Source organism: Lithobates pipiens, unplaced genomic scaffold (genome assembly GCF_037356315.1).
Source record: "Lithobates pipiens isolate NorthernLeopardFrog02 unplaced genomic scaffold, aLitPip1_a1.2 Scaffold_22, whole genome shotgun sequence".
In the NCBI taxonomy this organism is placed as follows: domain Eukaryota; kingdom Metazoa; phylum Chordata; class Amphibia; order Anura; family Ranidae; genus Lithobates; species Lithobates pipiens.
This window is the reverse complement of record NW_027507784.1, coordinates 45,146,092-45,164,891: the sequence shown is the minus strand read 5'-3', so window position 1 is coordinate 45,164,891 and position 18,800 is coordinate 45,146,092. Positions and strand designations below refer to the sequence as shown.

Sequence of the window (18,800 nt, the reverse complement as noted above, 5' to 3'; positions counted from 1 at the left end):
CCGGATCACTGACGACAGGTGTCACTGGCTCTGTGTCCTCCCGGTACAGGTCAGTGCTGATACAGAGAGAGACCAAGGAGGGGGAGGGGGAGGGGGGGTGTGAAGAGATTCTCTGCAACTCTTACGGTATTACCGGTATGTAACCGCAAGATGCATCTGAGGAGGACTACAAGTCCCAACATACCGGGCTGTGTGGGCTTACAGTTCTCCTCTGCTGAGCATAGCAGCTTTGTATGCTTGGACTTGTAGTCCTCCATAGTGCAGCCTTGCATTCTGGGAATTGTAGTCCTCTGTAATGCAGTGCAGCCTTGCTTGCTGGGACTTGTAGTGAGGTGTTTTTACATTTTAAGGTGGGGGGGGGGGGGGGTGCCAGGCATAGGATGTTAATTTTATGGTTAAAACAAAAAATTCGACAATTTTTTTCCAATATAAGACATACCCCGAAAGTAAGACATAGTGGGGCTTTTGGGGATAAAAAGAAAGTAAGACACTGTCTTACTTTCGGGGAAACACGGTATTGGCTACTGGCTATGAACTTCCTTATTCTAATCCAGTCGTACGTCATCACGTTCAAATCCGTCGGACTTTGGTGTGATTGTGTGTGGCCAAGTCCGTTCATTCAGAAAGTCCGTCAGAACTCCGTCGAAAGTCTGTCGGACTTAGTCCCTTGAAAAGTCTGGTCGTGTGTACGCAGCATAAGACAAACTGACAACACTAGGCATCAGAGCAGTGTGGTTAGTTTGCTGGCTATGCTGGGAATTCTCTCCTCCAATGATCAGACTTGTCATGACATGAGCCCCCCCCCCCCCCCCCCCCCACAGCCATTAATTTGCTGCTGGTTCTCCTACCCCCAGCTCTTATGCAGCTGAGAACAGAGGGAATGTGATTACTTATTTTAAAAAAATATATTTTTTTCTTTTATATCTATACACAAATATTTTACCTTTCATTTCTATTTGAAACTGAATAGTTTGTATTACAAGGTGAGGGTTCACATATGCTTTAAAGATTCTCACTTATGCTTATATGGTCGATGTATCTTGTGACCTTCAAACAGAGCTGCAGGGCCTGTGGATGTCTTCTAGGAAACCAGGCAGCTACTGATCCTCTGTGCCAGTGATGGCAAGCCTTGGCACCCCAGATGTTTTGGACTTAAATTTCCCATGATGCTCATGCAGTCTGCAGTGTAGCTGAGCATCATGTGAAATGTAGTTCCAAGACATCTGGGATGCCAAGGTTCACCATCACTGGTCTACGCTGTGACTTCATTGTAGACTTGGCTAGCCCCAAAAAGCTCCAAAGGAGTGTAGAAGAAAGACCTTTCTATATGAGCTCAGTGTTACACCATATAAGTCTTAAACTCGCTTTTTTTATTAACATAAATACACAGTGAAAGGTGTAGCCTCAATGTAAAACGTCACCAGTGAGTGCTGGTTTACACTATGTGGTGTGGGAACCGCATGAGATTTTGAACAGGAATCGCACCACATTCCTGTTCAAATCACTTGCGATTCTTCAGCAGTGAGATTTTTGATGGCTGTATGGCTCAAATCGCACCAAAATCTTACAGGACACTTTTTTTTTTTGGCTGCACCAGAAAAAGATCTCATGAGGGTTCACACCCATGCTATCCGGTTCTGCAAATCGCACTGCATTTTGTAAGCAGCTTTAAGGGAGGCATTAAATTAACCACCGGCAGAGGTTCCCATGAACTGGGTGCGATTTGGATGCGGTGTGGAATTTACTGCGAATTCCCATTGCACATGTGTGAACTGGCACTGAACTGTTACATGATGACAGTCCTATTATGTATCGATTACTATAGGACCCGTTCTTCTCTCTATTGGGTGCTCCAGGCTGGGATGTTCCACTCTACAGATGAACTCGGCCCCCTGGTCTCTGAGGAGTGATGGGGTGAACGTCAGAGATGACTTATTGGAGAAGGTCTTATCTTTTGGTTCCTTCGTATCAGAGACTTTATAATCATCTTTAGGTAGCTCCGTTACAATGGGAGGTGAGTCTGTTCCGGGTTCCTTCTTAAACCAGATCACTTTCAGATGATCTGGGAAATATCCGGAGATATCACAGGTCAGACAGGCGCATTTATCTTCTTTCAGGTGTGGAACTATGATGTCTCCGACTTGTGGATGCCAGGGCAGATCTGCAATGCAAAATTATTTACAAGAGACATGCAGGTCCATTCATATTTCAAAAAAGGACTCGCTGCTCCAGGGGAGACAGGAAGCCTAATGACATCACGGGTGCCCGCCTCGGCTCGCCTCCGCATACGATCAACACTGAAGAAATGGCTGCACTCCAAGATCCAACAAAATTCTTATTTAATAAACGAACATCCCAAGTGTTACAAACATCTCAAATGGTAGACGCGTTTCACACACTAACGGGTGCATTTATTCACTACCTGATGAATAAGTGCACCTGTTAATGTGTGAAACGCGTCTACCATTTGAGATGTTTCTAACACTTGGGATGTTCGTTTATTAACCACTTCCCGCCGAAGGGCGTCATATCACGTCCTGGACTTTCAGTGGGAATATCTGAATGATGGGTGCAGCTACAGGCATCATCCAGATATCCTTGTTTTCAGCTGGCGATTCTGTGCACCATAAGAATGATCATAGCGGTGGTTCCCCCCCCCCCTCCCACCACCATCCGGTGCTTCTCTGGGCTTTCCCATGCCATCAGGGACCCGGAGAAAGAATCTCCACCAGATGACGAGCATAGAGATTTCCGATGACCATGTGGTCACCAGTCATCTCTATGACCGTCGGAGGCCCGGGCACGACGTTATGACGTCACATTGGAGCTGCGGTTGTAAACAAAGCCGCGATCGCAGCTGGTAAGCATGAGATTGTGGATTTTTTTTTTTACGATCTCATGGTTTCCAGCCTGGAGGAAAGATGTGGGGTCTTATTGACTACCGGTATTACAAGGGATGTTTACATTCCTTGTAATAGGAATAAAAGTGAGCAAAAAAATGATAAAATGTTACAAAAGAATGTAAAAATAATGAAGATTTTTAAGTACTGAAGTTTGGCGTCATTCCATGAGTGTGCGCAATTTTAAAGCGTGTTGGGTATCTATTTACTCAGCGTAACATCATCTTTCACAATATATAAAAAAATTGGGCTAACTTTACTGTTTTGTTATTTTTTTAAATCATGAAACAGTTTTAAAAAAAAAAAAACACGTTTGAAAAATTATTGCGCAACTACAGTGCATGATATAAAGTTGCAATGACCGCCATTTTATTCCTTAGGGTGTCTGCTAAAAAAAATATATAATGTTTGGGTAGGTTCTTAGTAATTTTATAGCAAAAAAAATGATTATTTTTACATGTAGGAGAAGAGTGCCAGAATAGGCCCGGTATGGAAGTGGGTAAATAAGAATTTTGATGGATCTTGGAGTGCAGCCATTTCTTCAGTGTCAATTTATATTTCACAAGGGGTCGGATTCTCTAAAAAGTAATGTTGGAAGTATTCCATGCAGAACGTACAGATGGGATCGCTTCATTCCCATAGGAAGCTTTCTTTTGAATGCTACTGTAAAGCATGTGACAACAAGGTAGTACCACATACAAACTTACTATTCATTTTAAAAGGGAACTCCTGAATTAAGGTTCCCCAGACCTGCAAGGGTTAAATGGCCATTTTGGGGAACATATGAAGCCGGAGACACGTGAGGAATAGACACACCACAGGAAATCGACTCGGTAGGTTAGCGATTGGTGCTGTGGATCCCTACCTCTGTGTCCCTGTACACATGGTCTGACTTTCTGACGGAAAATATGCAATCGGATCATGATGTCGGAAAATCCGTTCATGTGTGGGCTCCATCTGACTTTTTCCTTCGGAATTTCCGACACACAAAGTTTGAGAGCAGGATCTAAAGTTTTCCGACAACAAAATCCGATCGTTTAAATTCATATCGTGTGTAGACAATTCCCACGGATAAAGTGCCACGCATTCTCAGAATGAATTACGAGACGAAAGCTATTGGCCCGTTTATAGTCCAGTCGTAAGCGTTCTACGTCACCGCGTTCAGAACGATTTTCCAACAACTTTGTGTTACCGTCTGTATGCTAGACAAGTTTTGGACAAAATCGTCGGAAAAAAATCTGACCGTGTGTACAGGGCATTACATATACAGGCATTTTTGCCCTTGGGACTTTAAATGAATCATGCCGCTGGTATTCATGAACTAGAAAACAATTGATTTATTCCTTCACACAAGATCTACAGTAGCCACAAACAGATGTCTGGTATATGAACAGATTCATAAAGTTGTACACATAATATTGCAGTAAAATTTTATTTTCCATGACAAAGGTCCAAAATAATTACAAGAATGTGTACCTTCTCCCTTATACTTTTTTTACCTCATAAATATCAGCCCCGAGGAAGTGAACAGGTGTTAACGAAACATGTCGGGTCACCAGGATGCATTCTTGTACAGTGGAACCTTGAATTGTGAGTAACGAGGCTAAAATGAGCGTTTCACAATGCAAGCTATTATTATTATTTTAAATCCTGACTCAGTTTGCGAGTGTTGTCTCGCAAAACGAGCAGGATTCAAGCCTCTGTTGTGTGCAGTACTGCATTTGGCCAGAGGTGCGGGTGACACTCGGAGCTGTTCGGAAATACTCAGAGCCACGCGTAAATACTCAGTTCCCCAGTGTTTCTGAGGGTTTCCCGTGCTCCCTGAGTATTTCTAAGTCACTCCGGCGCCCCCTCCACCTCTGGCCACATGCGGTATTGCATGCAATAAAAGTCACTGTGGAACAAATTATCTTTGTTTCCATTGACTTCTATGGGGAAACTCGCTTTGATATGTGAGTGCTTTGGATCACAGGCATTCTCCTGGAATGGATTTATCTAGGATGGAAAAGGACCTGGGGGTCCTAGTAGATGATAGGCTCCGCAATGGTATGCAATGCCAAGCTGCTGCTAACCAAGCAAACAGAATATTGGCATTAAAAAGGGGATCAACTCCAGAGATAAAACGATAATTCTCCCGGTCTACAAGACTCTGGTCCGGCCGCACCTGGAGTATGCTGTCCAGTTCTGGGCACCAGTCCTCAGGAAGGATGTACTGTAAATGGAGAGAGTACAAAGAAGGGCAACAAAGCCAATAAAGGGTCTGGAGGACATTAGTTACAAGGAAAGGTTGTGAGCACTGAACTTATTCTCTCTGGAGAAGAGACGCCTGAGAGATATGATTTCAATGTACAAATACCGTACTGGTGACCCCACAATAGGGAGAAAACTTTTTCGCAAAAAGGGAGTTTAACAAGACTAGTGGGCACTCATTAAAAATAGAAAAGTGGTTTAACCTTAAACTATGTAGAGTGTTCTTTACTGTAAGAGAGACAAGGATGTGGAATTCCCTTCCACAGGCGGTGGTCTCAGCGGGGGGCATTGAGAGTTTCATAAAACGATTAGATAAGCAACAGAACGACCACAACATACAGAGATATACAATGTAATACTGACATAAAATCACACAAATCACAAGACTTAATGGACTTGTGTCTTTTTTCAACCTCACCTATTATGTATCTATGTAACTATACTCATAATCCAAGGTTCTGCTGCACTTATTTTGGACCTTTGTCATGGAAAATCGTATTTTACTGCAATATTATGTGTACAACATTGCGAATCTGTTCTTATACCTGACATCTGTTTGTGACTACTGTAGATCTTGTGTGAACGAATAAATCCGTTTTTTTATTTCATTAATACCCCGTTTCAAGTCCCAAGGGCAAACATTTCTGTATTTGTATGTTCAATAGGGATGGAGGTGCGCCACGGGGTACACCAGGTCACACTTTATTGTTCCCTGTGTTACTCTCTCTATACTGGTCCTTCCCTGCCTCTTGTGGCCACCCACAGCTCTGACGTTAATTTGGCACTTTATTCTTATTGCACAATCCATTGTCTACACATTTAAAGTGACATTGCAGAAATCTGGGACCCTAAGCAGATTGCATCCTCTGAGGAAGCCCAATAATAGGGTGAAACATGTCGGGATCTACATCTATACCCCGAAACACTAAATACAGACCATAATATAAGGGTTATGAGCATATGTTCTTTTATGTGAATATGTGATTTTAGATTGTTGTCAATAAAAATCTATTTTTTTAAATTCTATCATTTGGCTTGGTTATCCTATTGCACTGATATAGCCCCATTCAATCTAACATTGTCCTACAAAACTAAGGGATGAGGTGCTTATAATTTATCCACATTAGATTACATTCCATAAAGCAACTATACTTGCCTTATTTTTCACTCCTGTAGGCTTCCTCCCAGCTGCATGACCGTTCCCTTGAAGCCAATTGGCTTTACCGCTCAGTCAATCGCAGGAATTCTATCAATGTATGTGAGGATGCTGTGGGTCCACCCGGGAGGGTGAAGAATGTTGACTGCCGGGGAGCGAGGAATGAGGTATGTATAGTCAGGGCTGGCGCCAGCATAAATCTGCTTATGGCGCCAGCATGGGGGTCATTTGTATTTTTAACCTTGCTTTAGCCATGTGTTTTTTAACACACTCCCAACCACTATACCGGCCGGGAGCAGGTTGACTTTAGTAAAGCTGACTGTTGGCTTTCAATGTGAAAGTGATACAAGCAGCTATGAAGCCAATGATCACTTCCATAACTGCCACAATGTGCCCCCCCATGCAACTCCCCTCCCCGCACCACCATGTTTAACGGGCTCTGTTATCCCACCTGCGGTCATGGCGGGTGTCACTGGGAAAAATGGCAGGAGCTCAACGGACATCCATCTTCTGAGCCTCCCTCCAGAGCACAGGCCCGGAAATTACATGTATGACTTCTAGGGATGGGCTCAGGCATGTTTGGATCATAGTCACAACCCACCTGAGAAATCCCACCAGGAAGCCGTCACTGCAATCATAGGCAATGTGTGTATGTGCAGCTACGGGCCAGGAAATGCTTTACTACCCATGATTGGTGGTATGCAGTGACGGCTTTCCGGTGGGATTGCTCAGCTGGGCTGGGACTACGATCCAAACACGCCTGAGCCCGTCCCTAATGACATCACTTCCTGGACAGACACTGTCACTCTCCAGGAGCAGTGCTCAGGAAAGCTGCTAATGGAACACGAACTTTGCCCCCTCATTACAAATTCTGTGTGGGGAGAAGGACACGGTAGATGGTTTCATTTAATTTACCCCTTGGCCCTTTAAGGAGATAGGAAAGCCAGGGGGCAGGGCTTGTGACCATGTGACTGCCATGATTGTCTGGCACGACAATCACATGTTCAGAAAACTCCTGATCGGGAGCTTTCTGTGAGCCACCGGTCACTGTACCCTGAGCACGCAGGGCGCACGCTCTCGGCACAGCACTGTGGGCGCTAGTATGCTCAAATTTGCAGCCACTCGCACCAAGGCCCGGCTGCCCAGAAGCTACATATTTGTTTGAGGCTCGGTGCAAAGGTGTTGAAATAAATATTATTTTCACATATTTGGTTTTATTGTCCTCTAGAACGATGGTCTCCATATTCCTGCATTACTATATTTATGCTCTTTGATATATTTTCCTCCTTACCTCTCATAGTCAGTGTTCTGGTCTCGGGCTCATCAATAGATTCATGTTTCCATGTTACAGAGATTTTGAACTGCAGATCACTAAACACTTTCATTGGAATTGGGCAAATACTGGTTCCATCGTGTGTAAGATCTTCACATCTTCTAAAATCGTTGGTGCATGATATTTCGGACGTTTTATCTTCATGTTCACATGTCCATTCTATTTCAATATTTTCCGGGTAAAACTTAATTAGTTTGAGAGTGAAGTGAACACGAGTGTAATACTTAGTAATCATTATGGGCTCCACCATCTGGGGTTTAGCTGAAACACACAAACAGAGTCTTATGGAATATCAAAACCCAAGAATAAAAAAAATGGAATATATTGCAATTTACCAAACCTTATATATGGCAGCTGCAATAATTATTTTTTTCTCTTATTTCTTTGATTTTATTTTTACCTGGTGATCCTGCCAGTAACACACTTCCTCTTCCAGGGTGACAATGCTGCCTCTCTACTGTACTGTGCCTATGAAGGAGCATTATTGTAACCCTAGAACATGAAGCATGTACAGACTACCTCTGTAACTCAAGGCGGTAACTAGAGATTAGGGATGAGCCGAACACCCCCCGGTTCGGTTCGCACCAGAACTTGCGAACGACCCCCGCGTTCGGTACGAACGTTAGAACCCCATTGAAGTCTATGGGACTCGAACGTTCGAATTGGAAAGTGCTAATTTTAACGGCTAATATGCAAGATAGTGTCCTAAAAAGGGTTTGGCGACCTGCCTCCTGCCTCAGGGGACATGGGTCACTGCAAAAAAAAGTTTTAAAAACTACCGTTTTGGCGGGAGCACTGATTTTAATGACGATTAAAGTGAAAAAAAAAAAGTGAAATATTCCTTTAAATATGGTGCCTGGTGGGTGTCTGTAGTATGCCTGTGAAGTGCCACGTGTTTCCCGTGTTTAGAACAGTCCCTGCACAAAATGACATTAAGCGGAAATAACACCATTTAAAACTGCTTGCGGTTTTAATGTTATATCTGGTTCCTGCAATATGGTTGAAAATCATTCAGAAAAATGGCATGGGTAGCCCTCCCTGCCCATTACCAGCCTATTTGGGTCTTGTACGCATATTAAGGGGAACCCTGTACCCATATTAAAAAAAGGAAATGCGTGTGGCCCCCAGGCCCTATATACTCAGAACAGCAGTTTACAGGCGGTGCAAACAAGACTGGGACTGTGTAGGTTTGTTGTGTTAAGTTGAATCTGTTTGTAATTTTCAACTGGTACATTTTTAAAGTGTAGCTCCAGTCAAAAAAAATATTTTTAAGCTTTTTGGAAAACATAGGGAAGGGTTATCACCCCTGTATAATTTGTTTTGTCGTCCATCTTTTTTCATCTCACTTGCTGTTGTCTCCTTCCGTTTGCAAGTAGGAGATGTTTGTAAGTTGGATGTTTGAAAGTAGGGGCCTGCCCTATATGCTCTGCAGAAATGGCGGAACAAGGTGTTGGTTTTGCAACAACATTGTAAGCCCTCAAAGTGACTCTTGGTGGGCGCTGGAGCGCCCTGCTGTGAACGATTATATCAAGAATTGTAATTACATGCCATTGTTGAACAGTGGTAGAAAAATTGACCTTTGGTGGTTGTGGTGCTGGTGCCACAACACTATAAGTCCTCACAGTTACTCTGGGTGGGCACAGGAAGGGGCCCTCCTGTGAAATATTATATCAAGAATTGTAATTACATGTCCCTGTTAAACAGGGGCAGAAAAATTGGGCCTTAGGCACTGGTGCCATCACACTGCAACCTCTGCCATACACTCTAGTTTTATTGCAGGAATTAGCCCTGCTGCAAAGCATTGCATCAAAAATTGTACTTAAACGCCCCTGTTAAACAGGGGCAGAAAAATTGGGCCTTAGGCACTGGTGCCATCACACTGCAACCTCTGCCATACACTCTAGTTTTTTTGCAGGAATTAGCCCTGCTGCAAAGCATTGCATCAAAAATTGTACTTAAACGCCCCTGTTAAACAGGGGCAGAAAAATTGGGCCTTAGGCACTGGTGCCATCACACTGCAACCTCTGCCATACACTCTAGTTTTTTTGCAGGAATTAGCCCTGCTGCAAAGCATTGCATCAAAAATTGTACTTAAACGCCCCTGTTAAACAGGGGCAGAAAAATTGGGCCTTAGGCACTGGTGCCATCACACTGCAACCTCTGCCATACACTCTAGTTTTTTTGCAGGAATTAGCCCTGCTGCAAAGCATTGCATCAAAAATTGTACTTAAACGCCCCTGTTAAACAGGGGCAGAAAAATTGGGCCTTAGGCACTGGTGCCATCACACTGCAACCTCTGCCATACACTCTAGTTTTTTTGCAGGAATTAGCCCTGCTGCAAAGCATTGCATCAAAAATTGTACTTAAACGCCCCTGTTAAACAGGGGCAGAAAAATTGGGCCTTAGGCACTGGTGCCATCACACTGCAACCTCTGCCATACACTCTAGTTTTTTTGCAGGAATTAGCCCTGCTGCAAAGCATTGCATCAAAAATTGTACTTAAACGCCCCTGTTAAACAGGGGCAGAAAAATTGGGCCTTAGGCACTGGTGCCATCACACTGCAACCTCTGCCATACACTCTAGTTTTTTTGCAGGAATTAGCCCTGCTGCAAAGCATTGCATCAAAAATTGTACTTAAACGCCCCTGTTAAACAGGGGCAGAAAAATTGGGCCTTAGGCACTGGTGCCATCACACTGCAACCTCTGCCATATACTCTAGTTTTATTGCAGGAATTAGCCCTGCTGCAAAGCATTGCATCAAAAATTGTACTTAAACGCCCCTTTTAAACAGGGGCAGAAAAATTGGGCCTTAGGCACTGGTGCCATCACACTGCAACCTCTGCCATATACTCTAGTTTTATTGCAGGAATTAGCCCTGCTGCAAAGCATTGCATCAAAAATTGTACTTAAACGCCCCTTTTAAACAGGGGCAGAAAAATTGGGCCTTAAGCCCCGTACACACGAGAGGACTTATGTCCGACAGACCTCCAAAGGAGTTCCGCCGGAGTTCCAACGGAGTTCTGGCGGAGTTCTGGCGGACTTTTCGACCGAACGGACTTGGACACACACCATCACACCAAACTCCGACGGAGTCGAACGTGATGACGTACGACTGGATTCGAATAAGGAAGTTCATAGCCAGTAGCCAATAGCTGCCCTAGCGTCGGTTTTAGTCCGTCGGAGTAGCATACACACGAGCGGATTTTTCGAAGGGGACCGGGTCCGGCGGAGTTCCGTCGGGAAAATTTGAAGCATGCTTCATTTCTAAAGTCCGTCAGACTTTTGCGAAGCTAAAGTCCGTTGCAGCCCACACACGATCGGATAGTCTGACGGACTCGGTCTGACGGACTTTGGATGTTGAAAAGTCCGCTCGTGTGTACGGGGCTTTAGGCACTGGTGCCATCACACTGCAACCTCTGCCATATACTCTAGTTTTATTGCAGGAATTAGCCCTGCTGCAAAGCATTGCATCAAAAATTGTACTTAAACGCCCCTGTTAAACAGGGGCAGAAAAATTGGGCTGCTGGCATCACCCAGAACCAAAAATGTTCTTCCAACATATCAGCGGAGGAGGAAGAGGATAGACAATCAACATAACAGGACAGTCACTCAGCATAGGCAGTCTTGAAGGGATGTGGTATTTCAAAAAAAATTATTCGGTTACATCAGCTTCAGGTGCTTGGTAGCTGTGGGTGATCCAAGACTGATTCATCTTGATGAAGGTCAGTCGATCAACTGATTCGGTGGACAGGCGCACCCTGTGATCGGTAACGAAGCCACCAGCAGCACTGAAGGTGCGTTCCGAAAGAACGCTGGATGCAGGACAGGCCAGTAGCTCAATTGCATACTGTGCAAGCTCTGGCCAGTGATCCATCCTCAAGACCAGAGGATTTTCAGTGGGAAAGGTGTCCAAGTCTGACCTTGCCCCTAGGTATTCCTGCACCATGTAAATTAGACGCTGGCGATGGGTGCTGGAACCAATCATACCTTGGGGCTGCGGACTAAAAAATTGTCTGAAAGCATCAGTCAGACGGCCACCTTCTCCACCGCTCCTTCTGACTGATGCCTCAGCAACACGTTGTCCAGGACCAGGAGTTTGTGACCTCCCAGTCTCTGGGAACGCGTTGCACAGAGCTTTCTGCAAGGCCTCCCGGAGATATCTCATCCTCTGCTCCCTCTGCGATGGCAAGATAAGGTCGGCAACCTTACCCTTGTACCGTGGATCAAGGAGAGTGGCCAGCCAGTAATGGTCCCTCTCCTTGATCCGAAGAATACGAGGATCCTTCTGCAGGCTTTGCAGGATCAGGGAGGCCATGCAGCGTAGGTTAGCTGAGGCATTCGGTCCGGAGTCCTCTGGGTCACTAAGGACAACATGATCCGCAGCTACCTCCTCCCAGCCACGTACAAGTCCACATGTTTCTTGGGACTGTAAATCATCCCTATAAGACTGCTGCTGCTGATGCTGAGTGCCAGCCTCCACCTCCATGCTGACACAATCATCCTCCTCCTCCTCTTCCTCCTCCTCACCCTCTTCCTGTGTGATGGGTGGCACAGCAGGAACACTGTCTGGATAAAGGGGGCCTTGAGAGGCAAGGAAGTCCTCCTCTTCCTGCCTCTGTTCTGCCTCAAGTGCCCTGTCCATTATTCCACGCAGCGTATGCTCCAAGAGGTGGACAAGAGGTATAGTGTCACTGATGCATGCACTGTCACTGCTCACCATCCTTGTGGCCTCCTCAAACGGTGACAGGACAGTGCATGCATCCCTGATCATGCCCCACTGGCGTGGTGAGAAAAAACCAAGCTCTCCTGACCCTGTCCTGGTGCCGTAGTCGCACAGGTACTCATTGATGGCCCTCTGCTGCGTGTGCAGCCGCTGCAGCATGGCCAATGTTGAGTTCCATCTGGTGGGCATGTCACATATAAGGCGGTTCTTGGGCAGGTTCAACTCCTTTTGGAGCTCAGCCAGCCGAGCACAGGCATTAAATGATCGGCGGAAATGCACACAGACTCTCCTGGCCTGTTTCAGGACATCCTGTAAGCCGGGGTACCTGCCCAAGAACCGCTGCACCACCAGGTTAAGGACGTGAGCTACACAGGGCACATGGGTCAGTTGTCCCTGTCGGAGGGCGGAGAGGAGGTTGGTGCCATTGTCGCAAACCACCATTCCTGGCTTAAGCTGGCGTGGCGTCAACCACCTCTCGGCCTGCCCCTGCAGAGCTGACAAAACATCCGCCCCAGTGTGGCTCCTGTCCCCCAAACAAACCAGCGCAAGCACGGCATGGCATCGTTTTGCCTGCATACTTGCGTAGCCCCTGCAACGCCTACGGAGCACCGCTGGTTCTGAGGACAGAGCACTGGAAGAGGCCATGGAGGAAGAAGAAGAGGAGGGGGTGGAGGAGAGAGGTGTGTCACAACCAATAGTAGCATTTTGGAGGCGTGGTGGCGGAACAACCTCCAATACTACTGCACCTTGTCCTGCATCCTTCCCAGCAGCCAGAAGAGTGACCCAATGGGCCGTGAAAGACAGGTAACGTCCCTGTCCATGCCTGCTGGACCATGAGTCAGCGGTAATATGCACCTTACCACTGACCGCCCTGTCCAGCGAGGCAAGGACATTGCCTTCCACATGCCGGTAGAGAGCCGGAATTGCCTTCCGTGAGAAAAAGTGGCGTTTGGGGACCTGCCACTGAGGAACCGCACATTGTACAAACTCACGGAAGGGGGCCGAGTCTACCAACTGAAAAGGCAGCAGTTGAAGTGCTAGCAATTTAGCCAAGCTAGCATTCAACCGCTGGGCATGTGGATGGCTGGGAGTAAATTTCTTCCGCCGGTCCAGCAGCTGGGGCAGGGACATTTGTCTGCTATAATCGGACATGGATGTACCACTAGCAGAGTTCCCGGAAGCACTTGGCTGTGACACACCTAATTCTACACCTTCATTCCTCTCAGAGCAGGTTTCAGAGAGGACTGAAGGTCTAGTGGGGTTGGAGATGCCAGCTGATGAGGAGCAAGGAGAGGTCCGCTTTGTTCTTTGGTGTGGGTCTTTGAGGTATGCTTGCCAACGAGCTGCATGGCAGGTCAACATATGTCTGGTCAAGCATGTGGTGCCCAAGCGGCTGATGTTTTGGCCACGTGAGATACGCTTGAGACATATGTTGCAAATAGCAGCGGTGCGATCTGATGCACTCGTCTCAAAAAAGGCCCACACCAAAGAACTTTTAGAATAACGCGCAGAGGAAGCGCTCTGCGCAGGCGGAGCTCTGCGGTGTGATTCAGTCGGTGTGCTGCCCCTAAGCTGGCCCCCGGAGGGCATCCTGCCTCGTTGGACATGTGCCTCCTCCTCCTCCTCCTCCTCCTCCTCCTCCCTCCTTCCAGGCACCCACGTGGAGTCAGTGCCCTCATCATCCCCTCCCTCTTCATCGCTGTAGCAAACCTGGCAGTATGCTGCAGCTTGTGGAACATGACTGCCAGATTGCTGTCCTTCTTGAGCATCCCCTCTCTCTGTGCTCACGCTACTGCCTTCCTCTATCTGAGTGTCATCATCAGAGCCCACCAAACACTGGGCATCCTCCTGGAGCATGTACCCAACACTGTGCTCAAAGAGTTCAGGAGACTCCTCAGGAGGACGTGGTGGGTCTAGGGAAGGAGTCACTGATGATGACATTGAGAGGAGGGACGACGATGTGTTGGCAGCTGCTTTTCTACTACCCTGAGACTGGGTGAGAGAGGATGAGGAGGATGAAGAGGGCTTGGTCATCCACTCTACCAAGTCGTTGGCATGTTGCGGTTCAACATGTCCAGCTGCAGAAAAGAAGGACAAGCATGTCCCATGGCCACGTGCTGATGACAATGCACCGCGTCCACGACCAGCACTGTTGTCTCTAGACACAGAGCCTGCTTGCCCTCTTTTATCGGCTCGCGCCTGTCTGCCTCTCCTTGCTGGCCTTCCAGACATGGTAATGGCCTGAAGGGAGTTGGGTAAAACAGTAGTTGGGTAGTTTATATTGTGCTGGAGGCACACAACACCCACTAACTCCTGCAGATGGCTTTTTTATAGAACAGCAGAGTTAAAGGGGTATATACAGATGTATACTGTGCTGTGCTGGAAGCACACACAACTTCCAATAACTCCAGCAGATGTCAATCGGGTCCAAATAGAGAACAGCTATGTAGGTGGATAATAGCGGTATGTACTGGGTACAGAGCAGGCACACAGCACGCACTATCTCCTGAGTGACACTACTGACTGCAAGCTCTATTGTTAAAGATGGACCACTAGCTATATAGGTGAGGTGAATATCACGGTGTATACTGCGGTCAGGGCACACAGACAATAACAAGAAAACAGCAGAGTTAAAGGGGTATATACAGATGTATACTGTGCTGTGCTGGAGGCACACACAACTTCCAATAACTCCAGCAAATGACAATCGGGCTCAAATAGAGAACAGCTATGTAGGTGTATATAGTGGTATGTACTGGGTACAGAGCACGCAGACAGCACGCACTAACACTACTGACTGCAAGCTCTATTATTAAAGCTAGATCACTAGCTATATAGGTGAGGTGAATATAGTGGTGTATACTGCGGTCAGGGCACAGACAGTAACCACTACACAAGAGCAAAATAGTAAATCAGCCAAAAACGATTGGTGTGTAACTGTGTTGAAGGTACACAGAACACCCACTGCTTCAGATGCTAACAAACACTACACGAGGCCGCCTGAAAGGCGGCTTTATATAGTGTGGGGCGTGCACTACACAGTCTGAGCTATGATTGGCCACAGGCAGGATGCCTGTGGCCAACCATTGCTCTCCTCGCTACTGGCGCTGCGATTGGCCAAGCATGCGGGGTCACAGTGCATGCTTGGCCAATCGTGAGACAGCAATGCATTGCGCCATCGCAGTGCATTGTGGGCCACACGAATTTTGCCGCGAACGGCCCAAACGTTCGGAATTCGGCGAACGCACTAACGACCGATGTTCGAGTCGAACATGCGTTCGACTCGAACACGAAGCTCATCCCTATTAGAGATGAGCCAAACACCCCCCGTTCGGTTTGCAGCAGAACATGTGAACAGGCAAAAAATGTGTTAGAACACGCGAACACCGTTAAAATCTATGGGACACAAATGTGAAAAAAACAAAAGTGCTAATTTTAAAGGCTTATATGAAAGTTATTGCCATAAAAAGTGTTTGGGGACCCGGGTCCTGCCCCAGGGGACATGTATCAATGCAAAAAAGTCATTTATAAACGCAGCTGTAATTTATTGTCGGGTCTCGGCAGTATAGATGAAAATCATTGAAAAAAAATGGCATGGGTCCCCCTCCTAGTACATTACCAGGCCCTTTGGGTCTGGTATGGATATTAAGGGGAACCCTGCACCCAAATTAAAGGCATTATATACAGGCACTATATACTCTGAACAGCAGTATATATACTATACTGCCTGCCCTATACACTCTGCAGAAAATTGGGCCTTAGGTGTTGGTGGTACCAGAACACTGTAAGCTCTCACAGCTACTCTTGATGAGTGCAGGAACGGGCCCTGCTGTGAAATACTATATCAAAAATTATAATTACATGCCCCTGTTAAACAGGGGAAGAAAAATTGGGGCTTGGGTGGTGGTGGTGCCACAACACTATAACCCCTCACAGATATTCTTGTTGGGTGCAGGAACGGGCCCTTCTGTGAAATATTAGATTGTAATTACATGCAGCTGTTAAACAGGGGCAGACAAATTGGGCTTTTGGTGGTGGTGGTACCAGAACACTGTGTATGAGTGCAGGCACGGGCCCTGCTGTGAAATATTATATCAAGAATTATAATTACACGTCCCTATTAAACAGGGTCAGAAAAATTGGGCCTTTGGTGGTGGCGTTGGTGGTGCCACAACACTGAAACCCCTCACAGATACTCATGTTGGGCGCAGGAACGGGACCTGCATTGAAATATTATATCAAAAATTGTAATTACATGCCCCTGTTAAACAGGGGAAGAAAAATTGGGGCTTGGGTGGTGGTGGTGCCACAACACTATAACCCCTCACAGATATTCTTGTTGGGTGCAGGAACGGGCCCTTCTGTGAAATATTAGATCAAAAACTTTAATTACATGCCCCTGTTAAACAGGGGCAGAAAAATTGGGCCTTCGGGTGGTGGTGGTGCCCTAAACCAAAAATAGGATAGTTAGCATAAGCAGTCTTCAAGGGATCCCACATACATAAAAAATTCAATCAGTTACATCAGCATCAGGTGCTTGATAACTGCTGATCCAAGACTGATTAATTTTTATGAATGTGAGCCTATCAACGAAGTCTGTGGACAGGCACACTCTATGATCCATTACAAACTCTCCTGCAGCACTGAATGTGCGTTCAGAAAGAATGCTGGATGCAGGACAGGCCAGTAGCTCAATTGAGCAAGTTCTGAACCAGTGGTCCATACTCAAAACCCAGCAACCAAGTGGATGCTCTGTTGGAAAGGTCTCCAAGTCTGCTCTTGCTCCTAGATATTCCTACACCATGTAATGCAGAGGCTGGTGATGGTTGATTGAACCGAACAGACCTTGGCGCTAAGGACTCAAATTTTTTTAAAAGCATCGGTCAGCCAGCCACCTTCTCCACTGCTCTTCCTCTGGCTGAACGAAGCCTCAGCAACAAGTCGAGCACCAGGGAATTGTAACCTCCCAGGGTCGGGGAATGCATTGCACAAACATTTCTTCAAGGCTCCTGAAGATGTTTCATCCTCTGCTCCCTCTGCAAAAGCAGGATGAGTTCTACAACCTTACCCTTGTAACGTGGATAAAGAAGGGTTGCCAGCCAGTAATGATCCCTCTCCTTGATACCAGATCGCAGACTTTGCAGAATCAGGAAGGCCATACGTACAACTCCTTGGGTTTATGGGGACTGAAAACCATCCCTTGAAGACAGCTGAGTGTTATCCTCCACATCCATGCTCACAATCCTCCTCCTCCGACTCTTCTTCCTGTGTGTTTGGCGGGCCCGCAGGAATGCTATCTGGATAAAGGGGGCCTTGAGAGGTAAGGAAGTTCTTCTCTTCCTCCCGCTGTTCTGCCTCAAGTGCCCCATCCATTATTCCACAAAGCGTGTGCTCCAACAGGAAGACTAAAGGGACAGTGCCACTGATGCATGCATTGTTGCTGCTTACCATCCTTGTGGCCTCCTCAAATGGTGAAAGGACAGTGCATGCATCCTTGATCAGTAGCCACTAGCATGGCAAAAAGAAGCCAATCTCCCCTGACCCTGTCCTCGTACCATACCCGCACAGGTACTCATTGATGGCCCTCTACTGCATGTGCAGCTGCTGCAGCATTGCCAATGTTGAGTCCCATCTGGTGGACATGACACAAATGAGGCGGTTGGTGGGCAGGTTGTATACCCTTTGAAGGTCAGCCAGCCAAGCACTGGCATTGTATGACCGGCAGAAATGACCACAGACTTTTCTGGCCTGCCTCAGGAGATCCTGTAAGCCTGGGTACCTGTTCAAGAACTGCTGCACCACCAAATTCAAGACGTGTACCAAACAAGAAACATGGGTCAAGTGTCCCTGTCGGAGGCTGGAGTGAAGGTTGGTGCCATTGTCACATACAACCATTCCTGGCTGAAGCTGGTGTGGTGAGCCTAGCCCTGCAGAGCTGACAGAATCTCTGCCCCAGTGTGGCTCCTGTCCCCTAAGCAGACCAACTCAAGCACTGCATTGGGATCTTTTTGCCTGACTGCTTACGTAGCCCCTTGAACGCTTATGGAGCCCTGCTGGTTCAGAGGACAAATCTGCAGAAGAGGCCATAGAGGAAGAAGAGAGGAGAGGATGGAGGAGAGAGCTGTGGCAGAATCACCACTAGCATTTTGGAGGTGTGGTGGCGGAACAAGCTCAAACAATACTGAACCCTGCATCCTTCCTAGCTGCTAGCAGAGTTACCCAGTGTGCTGTGAAGGAAAGGTAAGGTCCCTGCTCATGCTTGCTGGACCATGAGTCATCAGTAATATGTACCTTACTGCTGACTGCCCTGTCCAATGAGAAAAGCAAATATTCATTTGCTTTACTAACACATCTGGGTAGACTGCGAGCACAATGCTCTGCGCTCCAAGTCCACCTTTTTTGAAGCCTATTAGAGCCTACGGCTCTAATCAGGTGCT

General features: G+C 46.8%; 1 protein-coding gene across 3 annotated transcripts in view; it reads right to left on the bottom strand.

Annotated features, from left to right (window-relative positions):
- Positions 1 to 1,349: 1,349 nt before the first annotated feature.
- LOC143923715 (uncharacterized) overlaps positions 1,350 to 18,800 on the bottom strand; it is a 46,173-nt gene continuing 28,722 nt past the window's right edge. For all 3 annotated transcript variants that reach the window (XM_077447522.1, XM_077447523.1, XM_077447524.1), the window contains exons 8-9: positions 7,598 to 7,900; positions 1,350 to 2,161 (exon numbers count right to left, since the gene is read on the bottom strand). In XM_077447522.1, coding sequence (XP_077303648.1) covers positions 1,806 to 2,161; positions 7,598 to 7,900 — 659 coding nt within the window. In that variant the 3' untranslated portion in view covers positions 1,350 to 1,805. The remainder of the gene's footprint in view (positions 2,162 to 7,597; positions 7,901 to 18,800) is intronic.